The sequence below is a fragment of the Stegostoma tigrinum genome, chromosome 7, assembly GCF_030684315.1.
Source record: "Stegostoma tigrinum isolate sSteTig4 chromosome 7, sSteTig4.hap1, whole genome shotgun sequence".
Classification (NCBI taxonomy): Eukaryota; Metazoa; Chordata; class Chondrichthyes; order Orectolobiformes; family Stegostomatidae; genus Stegostoma; species Stegostoma tigrinum.
In genome coordinates, this window is record NC_081360.1 from 16,997,820 (window position 1) to 17,015,251 (window position 17,432).

At 46.2% G+C, this 17,432-nt stretch overlaps 1 protein-coding gene across 3 annotated transcripts in view; it reads left to right on the forward strand.

Annotated features, from left to right (window-relative positions):
* The first annotated feature begins 610 nt into the window (after positions 1 to 610).
* Positions 611 to 17,432, forward strand: part of LOC125454357 (carboxypeptidase O) — a 46,475-nt gene continuing 29,653 nt past the window's right edge. The window contains exons 1-2 of one of the 3 annotated variants that reach the window (XM_048535039.2): positions 611 to 723; positions 9,905 to 9,980. In XM_048535039.2, coding sequence (XP_048390996.2) covers positions 644 to 723; positions 9,905 to 9,980 — 156 coding nt within the window. In that variant the 5' untranslated portion in view covers positions 611 to 643. Of the gene's footprint in view, positions 724 to 994; positions 1,034 to 1,803; positions 1,909 to 9,904; positions 9,981 to 17,432 lie in introns of those variants that run through there. The other 2 variants (XM_048535041.2, XM_048535040.2) reach the window with 2 other exon arrangements.

Sequence of the window (17,432 nt, forward strand, 5' to 3'; positions counted from 1 at the left end):
GAAACATGTTGCCTAACCACCACCCCCCTTCCCATACTGCATTGAAGTGCCCTCTTGCAGTTTGTGTTGAACCCCCGGAGCAAGAACTAAACCACAACTTTGCAATGCAGAGGCTGGCCCATGGCTTAATTAACTCCAACCTCCTGATTAATTTTCTCAGCCGAAAGCTTTTCCTTTCCAAATATTTGTCCGATTCCCTTATGAAAGCTGCCACAGACATTGTACTTGCGCCTGGCAGTGTTTTGCAGGTAACAATGTGCTGTGTTCAGAGGAAAAAAAATTCATCTCTCCACTGGTTATTTTGCCCATCACTCCAAATTTTACTACCAAAGAAACAGTTCCACCCTCTCATTAAAATTTCTAATCTTAATCATGCGTATTATATCTCCCTGAAAATTCTCTGCCTCTAAGCAGTGCTGGGATAACTTTCCTACCTCTCCCACATAGCTGAAATTAATCTAGGCTTTCATCAACTTTATTTACAATGTGAAGAAGTGGCAGGAAGGTTATTTGTGGGTTGAGAATGTGGGCGTGGGGCGGGTGTCACGGAGGACAGTTTTTATCAGACTGCGTGCTCTGCGCAGCTCTTAGTTCCCAAGTCCCTTTTTGAGAGTTTGTGAAGGTGCAGTGAGTGTGAATAATCATGAAATGGTGGATAAGGTGCATCAGTATCCTGGGGTTAATCCCACTAATCGCAGACAGCTTCCAGGTGCGATACAATGGGTAAGTCAGTCAAATATTACCATTGCATTATCAGTGAAGAAGACTGTCAGTATTTGACTAATGTAAATAAACTACGGTGAAAATCCATAGGCATGGTGGAATTTACTACCCAGTGACAATGATCCACCACATCTAGGCATGTTTGAAGCTACAATCTAAATGACGCTGCCATGCAGTGCTAAGGGGTGGGCAACACTGTGGGTGGTAACATCCTACAGCTGAAATGTTAAACCAGAGTATTGTCAGTTCATTTGGTTTGATGCAACAGATCCCATGGGACAACCCCGATGCACAATACCATTAAAAGTAAGTAAGTGTCCATCTGATTTAGCTACTGATAGGATCTTGCCGTAACTTGACCAAAGTGACTGTGATTGGAAGCTTGATGGATCAAATGTTGAACCGAACACCTTCGCTGCTTCTTCCTGAATAATCAGCTGTACTTTTCCCTTATTTAATTCACGCCCACAATCAGTTCCTCATTAACACCACTTCAAACAGTGTGTTGTCGATTGGTAAGTGTTTCTGAGCACCAGTTCTTTTTGCTATCTCTCTCTCTATAGACCACCTGGTATGCTTAGGTGCATCAGCGGACGATGAGGATGTGTGTTTGAATAATTCACTGGCAAATCTACCCACTTAACAAGTCTCTGGTCTACCCAGTGCCTGTAAGTGAACAAACATTAGCTCCCAGACATTGCCAGTGAATCTTGCTACTGCGTCATAGGGCATGAATCACATTTTGTTTGGTTAAGTTGACATGGCATTAGGTTTGTTAGAGGGTTTTCACGTGAAACTTAGCATGTTTCCTCACCCTGGTTTACCAAACTCACAGCATTAATTACCAATGCTGGCTCGTGGCATCTCTCCTGCCCACTTTCATTTTACCACGTGCTGCTCCCACATCAAATCGCTACTCAGCAGATATCTATTTGACTGTAGCCAATTCCGCAGACAGGTAAGGGAGTCTGCACTTGCCTTGTCAGGTCAGGATCCCTTGACTGATGGATGCCTCCATGAATTTCTTTGAGGACCAGTGGCCTAAGATTTTGAGACATGGCTGCCCGTTTGCTGTACACACGCAGTCTGCCTACCATGTAAACTGCAGGCACACGGAGCAAATGTGAGATTGACTTTGTATGGCATGACATACACTCCCAGGGCTGATGGCTGCACAGCAGCAAGGTGAGCTGCTTGTTTGTGTTACAGCGTTAATTTGCAAGGCAAACCACAGTCATGATGCTGTGAGTTTGCTTCTTGTTGGTAAGTAACTGAGCGCCTGATCTAGCCTGTCCCTTTGCACCAAGTGTCTCCACTTTTGTCTTTCAATGCTCAGTGCACACTGTGCCCTGCAATGCAAGTCTGTGCTACCAGAGTACATAGCCAGTGTATTACAGAAGTGCCAGGATGGTCATGATGGGTTTGCAGATGTTGAATGCCAATGTCGGTGGAAGAGGAGTGTATTCAACCAATGCTGGGCTGCAGGCAACATGGATGTGATTTCGAGCCAGGTAGACACTCTGGTTTCCTTGGTGAGTTTTCCCGATGTCTAACTGGTTGGGTGAGTCTTGTAAGTTGAGTGGCTGAATATTAGCGAGGCAAGATGTGACAAAGAACAAAGAAAATCGCAGCACACGAACTTTGGCCCTCCAAGCCTGCGCAGATCTAGATCCTCTTTCTAAACCTGTCGCCCATTTTCCAAGGATATGTATCCCTTTGCTCTCTGCCCATTCATGTATCTGTCTAGATACATCTTAAATGACGCTATCGTGCCCATCTCTACCACCTCCACTGGCAATGCATTCCAGCTACCCACCACCCTCTGCGTAAAGAACTTTCCACGCATATCTCCCTTAAACTTTTCCTCTCTCACCTTGAAATCATGACCCCTAGTAACTGTGTCCCTCACTCCGGGAAAAAGCTTCTTGCTATCCACTCTGTCTATACCTCTCATGATTTTGCAGACCTCAATCGGGACCCCCTCAATCTTCGTCTTTCTAATGTAAATAACTCTAATCTACTCAACTTCTCTTCACAGCTAGCGCTCTCCATACCAGGCAACATCCTGGTGAATCTCCTCTGTACCCTCTCCAAAGCAGCCACATCCTTTTGGTAATGTGGTGGCCAGAACTGTACGCAGTATTCCAAATGTGGTCGAACCAATGCCCTGTACACTATAACATGACCTGCCAACTCTCGTACTCGATACCCTGTCCGATGAATGAAAGCATGCCATATGCCTGCTTGACCACTCTATCAACCTGCATTGCCACCTTCAGGGTACAATGGACCTGAACACCCAGATCTCTCTGTGCATCAATTTTCCCCAGGGCTTTTCCATTTACCACATAGTTGGTTCATGAATTGGGTCTTCCAAAATGCATCAACCTTGCATTTTCCTAGATTGAAATCCATCTTCTATTTCTCTGCCCAACTCTCCAATCTATCAATATTCTACTGCATTCTCTGACAGTCCCTTTCACTATCTGCTATTCCACCAATCTTAGTGTCATCTGCAAACTTGCTAATCAGACCATCTATACCTTCCTCATTTATGTATATCACATATGACATATCAAGGCATTTAAAAACTGTTAGTCCCTCTCAATTAGCATCTCACCGCTGGCCTCATGAGAACCTGGCCACACCACCTCTGAAAATCCTACAAGATGTTTAGACTCATCGTTCCTGATTCTGCCACAAATCTTGCCATAGCCCACGTTTCTGTGATCTCCTGTAAGATTCCCCTGTTGCTCTCGTTGCACAAAACTGATCTGCTTGTGGGCGATGATGTTAACAGCTCACTCTGCATTGAACGAAAAGCAGCCAGGAGCAGCACCCTGCAGTAAGTTCCTGGTCATTCAGTTCTGTCACTTTTAGGGAGGCACAATGCAGAAGCAAAAGCTCTTCCTGAGGGAAGGGCAGTCAAAGTTAGAGGGACAGTCATTGACAGTCATACAAATTCACGTAGGGCACATGACAGCTGCTCCGTGGCTGTAGACAGGCAACAAAGCGAAGAAAACAAAGGTGAAGGCATGACAAATCCAATCATAGAATGATTATAACACCAAAGGATGCCATTCAGCTCATCATTCCACGCAAGCTCACTGTAAGTCACTCAAGAGCAATTCACCCAGTTCTACTCCTCAGCCCTGTCCCTGTAATGTGCAAATCATTTTCCCTTGGACAATTATTCCATTTCCCTTGGAGAGCTCTGATTGAATCTACTCCCTACCACTACCAACCCCCCCAACTCTTTGTCAGTGTGGCTTAAAATCCTAATCAAGTCCTGTGTAAAGAATTATGGATAAATAAAAGTTAACTCAAGGGTGTAAAGTGTGACAACATATTTAAAAGTAACTTGCAGCAGGATGGCTCAGCCCTAGTGTGTCCAGTCCTGGTCCAGTGACATTGATGCTCTGGTCAAGAAATCACACAACTGCCTCTACCTCCTCAGGAGGCTAAGGAAATTTGGCCTGTCCACAAGGACCATTTTTTATAGGTGCACTGTAGACATCATCCCATCTGGATGCATCACAGAGGGGTATGGCAACGGCTCTGTCCCAAGACCGCAAGAAATTACAGAGTTGTGAACACAGACCCATCCATCATGCAAACCAACCTTCCATCCATTGGCTCCATCTATACTTCCTGCTGCCTTGGAAAAACAGCTAATATAATCAAAAGCCCTTTTCACCCAGTCTCTTCCAACTTATTCCATTGGGCAGAGGGTACAAAAGTTGGAAAACATGTACCAACGCATGTAAGAACAGCTTCTTCCCCACTGGTATCAGACTTATCATAGAGACATAGAGTTGTACAGCATGATAACAGACCCTTTGCCCAACTCGCCCATGCTGACCAAATTAATGAATGGACCTCTCAGCTATTTCTCTGTTGATATTGTTGCCATTTCAGCCCTGCGCAGCCATCAGCCCTGGGAGTTGATATTCCTCCTCACCTTCTCTATAGCTATAACACTATACTCTGCGATAATGGGAACTGCAGATGCTCCAACACCTTCCACCCTAACCATAAGTTCACCTGGGACATCTCCAACACATCCCTCACCTTCCTGGACCTCTCAGTCTCCATCTCAGGCAACAAGCTAGTTACTGATGTCCATTTCAAGCCTACTGACTCCCACAGATACCTAGAATACACCCTCCTGCAAAAATTCCATCCCCTATTCCCAATTCCTCCGACTCCACTGCATCTGCTCCCACGGTGAGGCATTCCACTCCCGCACATCCCAGATGTCCAAGTTCTTCAAGGACTGCAACTTTCCCCCCACAGTGGTCGAGAATGCCCTTGACCGCGTCTCCTGCATTTCCTGCAACACATCCCTCACACCCCGCCCCCGCCACAACCCCCAAAGAGGATCCCCCCCGTTCTCACACACCACCCCACCAACCTCTGGATACAACGCATCATCCTCCGACACTTCCGCCATCTACAATCCGACCCCACCACCCAAGACATTTTTCCATCCCCACCCTTGTCTGCCTTCCGGAGAGACCACTCTCTCCGTGACTCCCCTGTTCGCTCCACACTGCCCTCCAACCCCACCACACCTGGCACCTTCCCCTACAACTGCAGGAAATGCTACACTTGACTGCACACCTCCTCCCTCACCCCTATCCCAGGCCCCAAGATGACTTTCCACATTAAGCAGAGGTTCACCTGCACATCTGCCAATGTGGTATACTGTATCCATTGTACCCGGTGTGGCAACCTCTACATTGGGGAAACCAAGCGGAGGCTTGGGGACCGCTTTGCAGAACACCTTCGCTCGGTTCGCAATAAACAACTGCAACTTCCAGTTGCAAACCATTTCAACTCCCCCTCCCATTCTTCAGATGACATGCCCATCATGGGCCTCCTGCAGTGCCACAATGATGCCACCCGAAGGTTGCAGGAACAGCAACTCATATTCCGCTTGGGAACCCTGCAGTCCAATGGTATCAATGTGGACTTCACCAGCTTCAAAATCTCCCCTTCCCCCACCACATCCCACAACCAGCCCAGTTCGTCCCCTCCCCCCACGGCATCACATAACCAGCCCAGCTCATCCCCTGCCCCCACTGCATCCCAAAACCAGCCCAGCCTGTCTCTTCCTCCCTAACCTGTTCTTCCTCTCACCCATCCCTTCCTCCCATCTCAAGCCGCACCTCCATTTCCTACCTACTAACCTCATTCCACCTCCTTGACCTGTCCGTCTTCCCTGGACTGACCTATCCCCTCCCTACCTCCCTACCTATACTCTCCTCTCCACCTATCTTCTTTTCTCTCCATCTTCAGTCTGCCTCCCCGTCTCTCCCTTTTTTATTCCAGAACCCTCTCCCCATCCCCCTCTCTGATGAAGGATCTAGGCCTGAAACTTCAGCCTTTGTGCTCCTGACATGCTGCTTGGCCTGCTGTGTTCATCCAGCTCCACACTTTGTACACTATACTCTGCATTCTGTTCCAATAATCTGATGTACTTATGTAAGGCTTGATTTGCCTGGATAGCTCTTAAAACAATACCTTCCACTGTATCTCGGTACATGACAATAATAATTCACATCAAATCAAATCCAATCTGAGTCCATCTGGATGTGAATCGGCCACACCTGCCCCACATCGAAAGGAGGAAGAATGACGTGGCTGGCCTGCGAAGAAAAATGATTTGCACATCACAGGAACAGGGCTGGGGAGTAGAACTGGGTGAATCACTCTTAGGTGAATTACAGTGAACTTGCATAGACTGAATGACCTCCTTTGGTGTTACTCAATCGGATATGTTCCTGGAGGTTTTGTCACGATCTCCCATTCCGTTCATACTGCACCCTGCCTGATACCCTTTCCGATCTGCTAATACACTCATGGTCATGGCATAACGCCTCATCCAGGCCAGTGGGAAAGGGTACAAATCTATCGATGCTCAATTGGGTCATTTTTGGCCAATCGTCAAGCAGACTTTTACCAACCCCAGTGCAATATACAAAAGTGTTCAAAGAAAAGGAAAGAATCAGCAGTTAATGACCCTGTGAGTTTTTTATTTCTCACTCATGTGTGGTTGGCCAAAATGCCCAGAGATTAACCTCCAACCTCTGGAGGCTCCAGGGTTAGTGCTGGATCTACGGGAGCTCCACAGGGAGATCCAGTCTGTGTGTAGCATAACACCAGTTGTCAATATTTTAAGGGAAGCAGCGAAACAGTCCTAAAAATGTAGGCAAACTACTAAAGAAAATAGCATATTGGTTAACATTATGAGCTGAACAATATGGGTTTAGGCAAATTGTATTCAGCAAAAATATTGCCAGCCAGCCCAATTCTAAACATTACTGCGGGTCCAGAGAACATGGTACTTGGTGAGACAGTTTGATGCTCCAATGCTGCCTTGGCGGCCTAAGATCTTCTTGGTTTTACTATGCTGCTAAAGAATAGCATTTACAGAGTTTGGAAAAACATCAACCTTATCATCTTTTAAAAAAAATGTCTTACAATCGCTTCGTCTTTCCACAGCATTACAAGTGAGGCCAAGATCATGTAATTTTTTTGAATTGCTACGTCACGTCTCAGTTGTAGATCACAAAACCAGACTTCACATGTTTTACCACTTGTTCCACCCTTCGTAAGCTTGACCTGGGGTGGTTCAGTGCTCGACACTGCTGCCTTACAGCACCAGAGACCTGGGTTCAATTCCACCCCCAGGCATGTGTGGAATTTGTACATTCTCCCTGTGTCTGCGTGGGTCTCCTCTCACAGTCCAAAGATGTGTGGGGTTAGGTGGCTAGTCACGATAAATTGCCCATAGCATCCAGGGATGTGCAGGCCAGGTGGGTTAGCCATGGGAAATGTAGGACTTCAGGGATGAAGTGGGATGCTTTTCAGAGGGTTGGTGTGGATTCAATGGACTGAATGGCCTGATTCCACACTATATGGATCTATAACTTCATACAAAATCCTGCCATTTTTCTATCATTGTTCTCACTAAGCTGCATTGGATCTGTAAAGATCAATTTTAAAATTCTTATCCTTGATTTCCAATTCCACCATAGCTTTATCTCTCTCTATTTTTCACCTTCTACAGCTTTATGGTCTTTCAGGAGTTTGACATTCCTCCATTCCTCTTGTTAGTCCCCAAATTTAATCAATTCCTTTTAGCAGCCATGTATTAGATACCAAAATTCTTTCCTCAAAACACTCGCACCTCTCTACATTTCCCTCCTGGTTCAATCATTCTTTTTTTGCCAAGCTTTTGGCCACTTATCTTGTTTATGCAGCTCAATGGACACACATTTTGATAAAGCTCCTCTTAAGTATGTCAGGACATTTTCGAATTATAGAAACTCTCACAGCACTAAAACAGCCCATTTGTGCTGTCGAGTCAGTTCATTCCTTGGAAGAGCAACCCAGCTGGTTCCATTCCGCTGCCCCTTTCCACAAACCTGCAAATATCATGCCTTTAGGTATGCATCCAAATCCTTGTTCAAAGTCCTGACTGAGTCTACCTCTACCGCTTTCTTGGGTAGTGCATTCCAGACCCTAGACATCCACCAGATAGAAATATATTTTACAATGTTATCTTTGACCCTTCTGGCGTTCACCTTAAATTGATGTTTTTTCTACCCTTATACATCAATCCATCCCCCTGGTTGGTGCCTCATACCCTCCATGCCATTTGTGCCTCTCTACCCACCCCCATGGACATTCACACCTTCCACGCCAGGTCATGGCAACCCAAAACCATTCATGAAGTGTCAAGGCCCAAAACGTCAGCTTTTGTGCTCCTAAGATGCTGCTTGGCTTGTTGTGTTCTTCCAGCTCCACACTTCATTATCTCACAAACCATACTCTCTGTTTGGAAGGAATGAAGTAGATATTCGCGTGTTTCTTAAAAAGTGTCACTCATTCAGGCTCTTTAAAGAATGAACAGCAGAAATTGCGAGCACTTGAAACCACTTTAGTGTATGTAAATAAGCACAGCCCAAGGAACAGAGTAGATCAGAGAGCCAGAGCTCCCAATAAAACAATGTTTTCCTCAGAGTGTAGCTGTTTCAACATTCTAATGAATTCTCAAGAACTATTCTGTGCTGAAAGTCCACATATCTATATGACTGTTGAAACAGCTGCCCTGCCCCAAACTATCTCCCCCATCCAACCCCGGGGAAAATATTCCTTGATTGACTGCTCTGGTTCTCTGATCTATTCTACTTATCAAACAATTGATTTCTTTTCCTTTTGAGTTATCACACACAACCTTTCTTCCCACTACCAAGTTATACTTTCCATCAACTATCCACCACCAAAAGATCATCCATCTTTCTGCTTAATCAAATTATTACAATGCCCAGCAAGGGAACAAGGGTGAGAGAGGGAAGGGAGGAAGAGAGGGAGGGAGCTAAACCAAAAAAAATTAGAAATCAGACAATGGTAATTTATACAAGTAAAGAGGTTTCAGGTGCTTGCAGTTTCTGCTGTTGACTTTAAAAGGTCCAAATGACTAGCATTGTTACTGGGCTGTCATGAAAATATTTTAAAGAAAGTGGACAATAATGCACTAATGTTTTAAACATAAATTTCTTAAATGTACTCTATTGTCACTGTGAGATCAATTGGATCTCACAAGGTTTATCAGAAATGAATGTGCATGGAAATATCATAACCTGGCATATGGGGCTCATGGGACTCCACGAGAACATGAAAGGAGTGGATATTTTGAACTTACATTTCAAAAGGTTCCCTCATCCAGATAGTGATTCATGGTACCTCTGAAATACCACGAACCAAAAGTCCATTAAAATCTGGTTCTGAGGACTTAGGACATGCCTGGCCAAGCAATGGAGCCAGCCAGGACTGGAGTGCAATGTGGACATTCCCAAACGAGATCACACCCATAATCCACCCTGGTTGGAAGATGGAGGTGCTGGGAACGGGCTAGGGAATAATGTATTTAGGTCCCAGCTTCCATTTTCACAACTTCACAGAGTCTTCCTGGCTCCATAAAAATGCAGCTCCTCATGATTATTGATCATTTTTCTGTCAACTCTCCTCTCAACCTTTTCTTCCCTGAGGAGGATAGCCTTCAATCTATCCTTCTAAACTCACCATAGAAATGTAACACTGTTGTCTAGGCAACATGTTAAATACAAGAAGAAACCAAAGTTAGGTAAAGGAATTTTGTCTTTCATTTCAGGGACCAAATGCTCCAACTCCTTCCTAGGGATTTCGAACAGGTGCACTTTCTGAGACAACTCGTGGAAAACGACTGGGTATGTTCAGCACTGAGTCTGTTTGGCTAGTGTTCTGGTTTTAATTCCAATTAGGTAGTCTCTGGGGTTTCTGCCTTGTTATCATTCAGCTCATTGTCCACTCCCGATACACTTAATACAATAGCCTAACATTCTCTCCACAATGTTGTCTGGGCCTTTATTACTGCTTGTGAAATGGTGGAGTGAATTCTACCAGACCCCAGCCTGTCATTGCTTCTGACATTTATGTACATACAGCAAATTTTGCTTTTACCGGCACTTTAATGAGAGGGCACTCTCAATAAATTATATACCTCAAATACAGCGAAGTTTACCATATTATTTTGTCCAACTATCACAGTTCTTAAATTTATCTACCTCAATGTAAATATACTTGTTGTTCAATCGAATGGCCACATGAAATATCAACAGTTGATTCAATTTCAAGTCAATTTCTCCTCAAGTACTGCAATCTACTGCAATGCCCAAGTTGTCAGTTCAGGGTGCGAATGAGAAGGCTCTCGGCTGGTAAGTTTTATTTAAAGCAAAGTTACTTTTTTATTTAAGTGATTCATGCTGTAGATAAAGTGTAGCAGTGATGCATATACCCCCACGTTACATTTCTATTACTTAATGTGGGTTTTTACATTGATTACATAGACCTCTTGATCAACTGGAATATTTGATCAACTGTCACAATCCTGGTCACGTAGATGCCAATTAATAAAAAGTTTGCTGCATTTACAATGATCAGGCTGTCTGTTTTAATGGCAGCTACTGGCCAATTTGCTCAAAGTCCTTCCACCTTCTGCTTAAATTAATGCCCCAGGGACCTTTTAATATCCACCTTGTTGCAATCAGGTGAGGAGAAGTAAATTGGATCAGCTCTTTTCTTTCCAACTTTCTCAGTCTGCCGCAACAAAGATTCACCAGAAACAAATAAGGAGCGAATTACAAGGTTTTCTTGAGTAAAAGGAAGAGCAATTTAATCATTTGTTAACCCTGAGAGAAATAAGAAAGGCATGATATCAAACACGCACACAAAGACAGACGAAAAGTTTAAAAAAAGGGAATAGCATCGAGTACAAAAAGAACACCTAAGAATCTACTCTTTTAAAGTCTTTAGGGTGTTCTTGAATTGTCAGACTTTAACCTGAGATCACGGTTCACTAGAGATATCCAGGATGCATGGTAGCCATTAATATTGTAGATCTCTTTGAATCCCCAGGGGCCATTTCTTTCCAGTTTGCTCATCTTTCAATCACCTGGGAGAGGGAGATTTCTCTAGATCATTCCAGTCACAAATCAGTCTCCTCTGCTCTGCCCAGAAGCTGTTCCCTGAAATACAGCTAGTTTGTGTTTTCCAATTTTTGAATTCCTTGTTTTCAAATGAGATAGACATAGGTTTCTTGTTTTATTCTCCAAGACCAGAACTTCCTATAAGGATGTATAGCAAATAGGAGATGCAGCAGTTTCACTCAAACTCAGGGTCATGCTGTCCAGTGGAGTCAACTGCTATTCTGATCAAGTTCTAGCAGCTATGAGGCTCCTTTAAATCTCACAGTTTTTCAAATAATGGCCATGGCCTAAGTGCCTTATTTGTAGGTTTCAATCCTGTCCAAAGAGAGCCCTAAAGGGAAGGTAAGTGTTTTTTCCTTAAAACCCTATGGGCTAAACAGATTTTCCCCCTTCTGTTCTTAAAGCTCTCACTCACTCCCTTGTTACATCCACCAGTCTCAGAGGCACATCATCCTCTACCCTCACAGATGTCTTCCACTCCTGTGGTGGGTCTGGATAATGTTCATGCATCGCATTGGGGTGACAATGGGAAGAAGTGTGGGGAGCACTGAGTAACGGGTCAGGTTGACTGATGTGTGTCTTGTTTGGTGAAATTGTTAATTTCAGTTCAGCCTGCTTCTTCTTAATGATGGACTTATGAATCGTGCCTCAACATGTTGCCAGGTCCTTACTGTGACCAATTTTAAATCAGCATTTTCCCTTCTTTGAAACCATTTCAAAGGAACGTGAGAAGAGGAGTAAGTCCATCAAGTTTAGTCCATCACTCAATTAGATCTTGGTTGATCACTTACCTCAATTCCACATTGTCTCCATATCAGTCCATGAAAGTCCAATCGATTAAAATCAGATGATGACCGTCCAAAGTTGACAGTCCACCTTGCAACACTATCATGACAAACTGAGGGTATAGGCTGGGACTCAGTTTAATATCTCATCTGAAAGATGGCAGTCTGACATCTCCCAGTAGGCATTGAAGACTCAGTCTTGATAGTATACTCAAGTCTCACATGTGGGACTTTATTAAAGATCAATTAGTCTCACCCCACTGCTTTTTCCTCATAGACTTGCATCACTGTAAAAATTGACAAAGTTTCATTATTTCCTTATATATATAGGGCTCCCCTGCATTGTGAAATGTATAAATCAAGTTCTCGGAGTCTGACTTGAAACAGGATGATTATAGCCACAGATAATAAAATGTGAGGCTGGATGAACACAGCAGGCCAAGCAGCATCTCAGGAGCACAAAAGCTGACGTTTCGGGCCTAGACCCTTCATCAGAGAGGGGGATGGGGTGAGGGTTCTGGAATAAATAGGGAGAGAGGGGGAGGCGGACCGAAGATGGAGAGAAAAGAAGATAGGTGGAGAGGAGAGTATAGGTGGGGAGGTAGGGAGGGGATAGGTCAGTCCAGGGAAGACGGCCAGATCAAGGGGGTGGGATGAAGTTAGTAGGTAGGAGATGGGGGTGCGGCTTGGGGTGGGAGGAAGGGATGGGTGAGAGGAAGAACAGGTTAGGGAGGCAGAGACAGGTTGGACTGGTTTTGGAATGCAGTGAGTGGAGGGGAAGAGCTGGGCTGGTTGTGTGGTGCAGTGGGGGGAGGGGACGAACTGGGCTGGTTTTGGGATGCGGTGGGGGAAGGGGAGATTTTGAAACTGGTGAAGTCAACATTGATACCATTAGGCTGCAGGGTTCCCAGGCGGAATATAAGTTGCTGTTCCTGCAACCTTCGGGTGATATCATTGTGGCACTGCAGGAGGCCCATGATGGACATGTCATCTAAAGAATGGGAGGGGGAGTGGAAATGGTTTGCGACTGGGAGGTGCAGTTGTTTGTTGCGAACTGAGCAGAGGTGTTCTGCAAAGCGGTCCCCAAGCCTCCGCTTGGTTTCCCTAATGTAGAGGAAGCCACACCGGGTACAGTGGATGCAGTATACCACATTGGCAGATGTGCAGGTGAACCTCTGCTTAATGTGGAATGTCATCTTGGGGCCTGGGATAGGGGTGAGGGAGGAGGTGTGGGGGCAAGTGTAGCATTTCCTGCGGTTGCAGGGGAAGGTGCCGGGTGTGGTGGGGTTGGAGGGCAGTGTGAAGCGAACAAGGGAGTCACGGAGTGAGTGGTCTCTCCGGAAAGCAGACAGGGGTGGGGATGGAAAAATATCTTGGGTGGTGGGGTCGGATTGTAGATGGCGGAAGTGTCGGAGGATAATGCATTGTATCCGGAGGTTGGTGGGGTGGTGTGTGAGAACGAGGGGGATCCTCTTTGGGCGGTTGTGGCGGGGGCGGGGTGTGAGGGATGTGTTGCGGGAAATACGGGAGACGCGGTCAAGGGCGTTCTCGATCACTGTGGGGGTAAGGTTGCGGTCCTTGAAGAACTTGGACATCTGGGATGTGCGGGAGTGGAATGTCTTATCGTGGGGGCAGATGCGGCGGAGGCGGAGGAATTGGAAATAGGGGATGGAATTTTTGCAGGAGGGTGGGTGGGAGGAGGTGTATTCTAGGTAGCTGTGGGAGTCGGTGGGCTTGAAATGGACATCAGTTACAAGCTGGTTGCCTGAGATGGAGACTGAGAGGTCCAGGAAGGTGAGGGATGTGCTGGAGATGGCCCAGGTGAACTGAAGGTTGGGGTGGAAGGTGTTGGTGAAGTGGATGAACTGTTCGAGCTTCTCTGGGGAGCAAGAGGCGGTGCCGATACAGTCATCAATGTACCAGAGGAAGAGATGGGGTTTGGAGCCTGTGTAGGTGCGGAAGAGGGACTGTTCTATGTAACCTACAAAGAGGCAGGCATAGCTGGGGCCCATGCAGGTGCCCATGGCCACCCCCTTAGTCTGTAGGAAGTGGGAGGAGTCAAAAGAGAAGTTGTTGAGGGTGAGGACGAGTTCGGCTAGGCGGATGAGGGTGTCGGTGGAGGGGGACTGGTCGGGCCTGCGGGACAGGAAGAAGCAGAGGGCCTTGAGGCCATCTGCATGCGGAATGCAGGTATATAGGGACTGGACGTCCATGGTGAAGATGAGGTGTTGGGGGCCAGGGAATTGGAAGTCCTGGAGGAGGTGGAGGGCGTGGGTGGTGTCACGGACATAGGTAGGGAGTTCCTGGACAAAGGGGAGAAAATGGAGTCCTGATAGGTGGAGACAAGTTCGGTGGGGCAGGAGCAGGCTGAGACGATGGGTCAACCAGGGCAGGCAGATTTGTGGATTTTGGGAAGCGAACAGTTCATCCACTTCACCAACACCTTCCACCCCAACCTTCAGTTCACCTGGGCCATCTCCAGCACATCCCTTACCTTCCTGGACCTCTCAGTCTCCATCTCAGGCAACCAGCTTGTAACTGATGTCCATTTCAAGCCCACCGACTCCCACAGCTACCTAGAATACACCTCCTCCCACCCACCCTCCTGCAAAAATTCCATCCCCTATTCCCAATTCCTCCGCCTCCGCCGCATCTGCTCCCACGATAAGACATTCCACTCCCGCACATCCCAGATGTCCAAGTTCTTCAAGGACCGCAACTTTCCCCCACATGATCGAGAACGCCCTTGACCGCGTCTCCCGTATTTCCCGCAACACATCCCTAACACCCCGCCCCCGCCACAACCGCCCAAAGAGGATCCCCCCGTTCTCACACACCACCCCACCAACCTCCGGATACAACGCATTATCCTCCGACACTTCCGCCATCTACAATCCGAACCCACCACCCAAGACATTTTTCCATCCCCACCCCTGTCTGCTTTCCGGAGAGACCACTCTCTCCGTGACTCCCTTGTTCGCTCCACACTGCCCTCCAACCCCACCACACCCGGCACCTTCCCCTGCACCCGCAGGAAATGTTACACTTGCCCCCACACCTCCCTCACCCCTATCCCAGGCCCCAAGATGACATTCCACATTAAGCAGAGGTTCACCTACACATCTGCCAATGTGGTATACTGCATCCACTGTACCCGGTGTGGCTTCCTCTACATTGGGGAAACCAAGCGGAGGCTTGGGGACCGCTTTGCAGAACACCTCTGCTCAGTTCGCAACAAACAACTGCACCTCCCAGTCGCAAACCATTTCCACTCCCCCTCCCATTCTTTAGATGACATGTCCATCATGGGCCTCCTGCAGTGCCACAATGATGCCACCCGAAGGTTGCAGGAACAGCAACTTATATTCCGCCTGGGAACCCTGCAGCCTAATGGTATCAATGTTGACTTCACCAGTTTCAAAATCTCCCCTTCCCCCACCGCATCCCAAAACCAGCCCAGTTCGTCCCCTCCCCCCACTGCACCACACAACCAGCCCAGCTCTTCCCCTCCACCCATTGCATCCCAAAACCAGTCCAACCTGTCTCTGCCTCCCTAACCTGTTCTTCCTCTCACCCATCCCTTCCTCCCACCTCAAGCCGCACCCCCATCTACCTACTAACCTCATCCCACCTCCTTGACCTGTCCGTCTTCCCTGGACTGACCTATCCCCTCCCTACCTCCCCACCTATACTCTCTCCACCTACCTTCTTTTCTCTCCATCTTCGGTCCGCCTCCCCCTCTCTCCCTATTTATTCCAGAACCCTCACCCCATCCCCCTCTCTGATGAAGGGTCTAGGCCCGAAACGTCAGCTTTTGTGCTCCTGAGATGCTGCTTGGCCTGCTGTGTTCATCCAGCCTCACATTTTATTATCTTGGATTCTCCAGCATCTGCAGTTCCCATTATCTCTGATTATAGTCACATGATGTTGAAATTGGTAAGTAAATATTTGCTGATCCAGATAGGAGATATGAAATTATTACATTATCATTTTTTTAACAATTCTTGAGGATCTATGTCAGTAGTGGCTAAATTTTCTGAATCTTAGAATTGAATACAATGATCTTCAGACAATCGAGAGCTGCAAGACACAGCAAACCAGAACCAATACATCTTAATTACTGAGATAACAAGGTGTGGAGCTTTGTTGTCTTGGATTCTCCAGCATCTGCAGTTCTTATTATGTCTGAAACATTTTTATTACTATTGCTTTAAGATACTACTAGCAATAAGTTTCCCATTAACATCAATAACCTTAAAGTACATATACCAAATATCCAAATTCAAATTAATTGCAATGTTTTAGATGATGCTGACACTAATCAGGGCTAATCACGACTGGAGGGGGATGCCTTGTGAATCTTTCCTGAAACAGCCAGAATCAACATCAATCCTCCAGTGATCTCAAAAGCAATCTGGAGATTTGAAAATAATGCTTTAAGAAATCAGTCCATGATTTAAATTTCTGCCAAGCTGCTGATATTGAGAAATGCTTTCTCAATTGTGTCTGTCTATCGGTCTATCTCTCTCACACATAGTCTTTCACTCCGTCTGCCTCTGTCTGTACTGGATTGTTGTTTTGCCTCTCCTGTCTTCCTGTCTCTTTGTGTCTCTCTCTCTGTGTTTGCCCATCTCCGTCTGCCTGTATTTCTCACCTTCGCCTGTCTCTCTTACTTTTCGGTTTGCCAGTCTCTTGTTTTCCTCTCTCCTGTCTTTATGTAAGTCTCTGTCTCTCTCTCTCTCTCTCATGTGTCTCAATCCTGTCTGTGAGCATACCCCTGTTTATCTGTCTCTCTCTCTCTCTCTCTGTCTGCCTCTGTCCGTCTGTTTCTGTCTGATTGTACTTCCTTCTCCTGAATGTCTGTCTCTCTTGTTTTTCTCTCTCTCTTGTCCTTCCACCTGTATCTCTCTCTCTTTCTCTCTCTTTGTCATGTATGTCTCATGTCTGTCATCCTGTCTCTCCATCTGTCTTACTCTGTCTTTTTGAGTCTTTTCTGCTACCTACCTCTGCTTTCCAGCAAAGAAAATACCCAACTGAATGACCACTCCAGGATGGCCCTTTCAATTAGGGTTCTTCTCAGCCAAAGCTAGGTCAACCAACCACCCTGGAGGGAAAAAAAACTGCAACTCTCATTGTATCTTCCTTCTGTGCAAACACGACGGGACGAATGACCTCCTTTTGCACTGTAACAGTTCTATGACCTATGAAGCCATGCAGTTGCTTCACGTCTGGGCACCCCAGTCAAATTCAAACATGAAGTTGAATTAAATGGGTCATAAAAACACAGGGGGATATTGGATGGGTAGGATTTTGAAGAACTTCGGTGAGATTGATAGAGTTTGAACTTCATTGAGGGATCAGAGGCGAGCAGCGAGCTTGACAACGATCT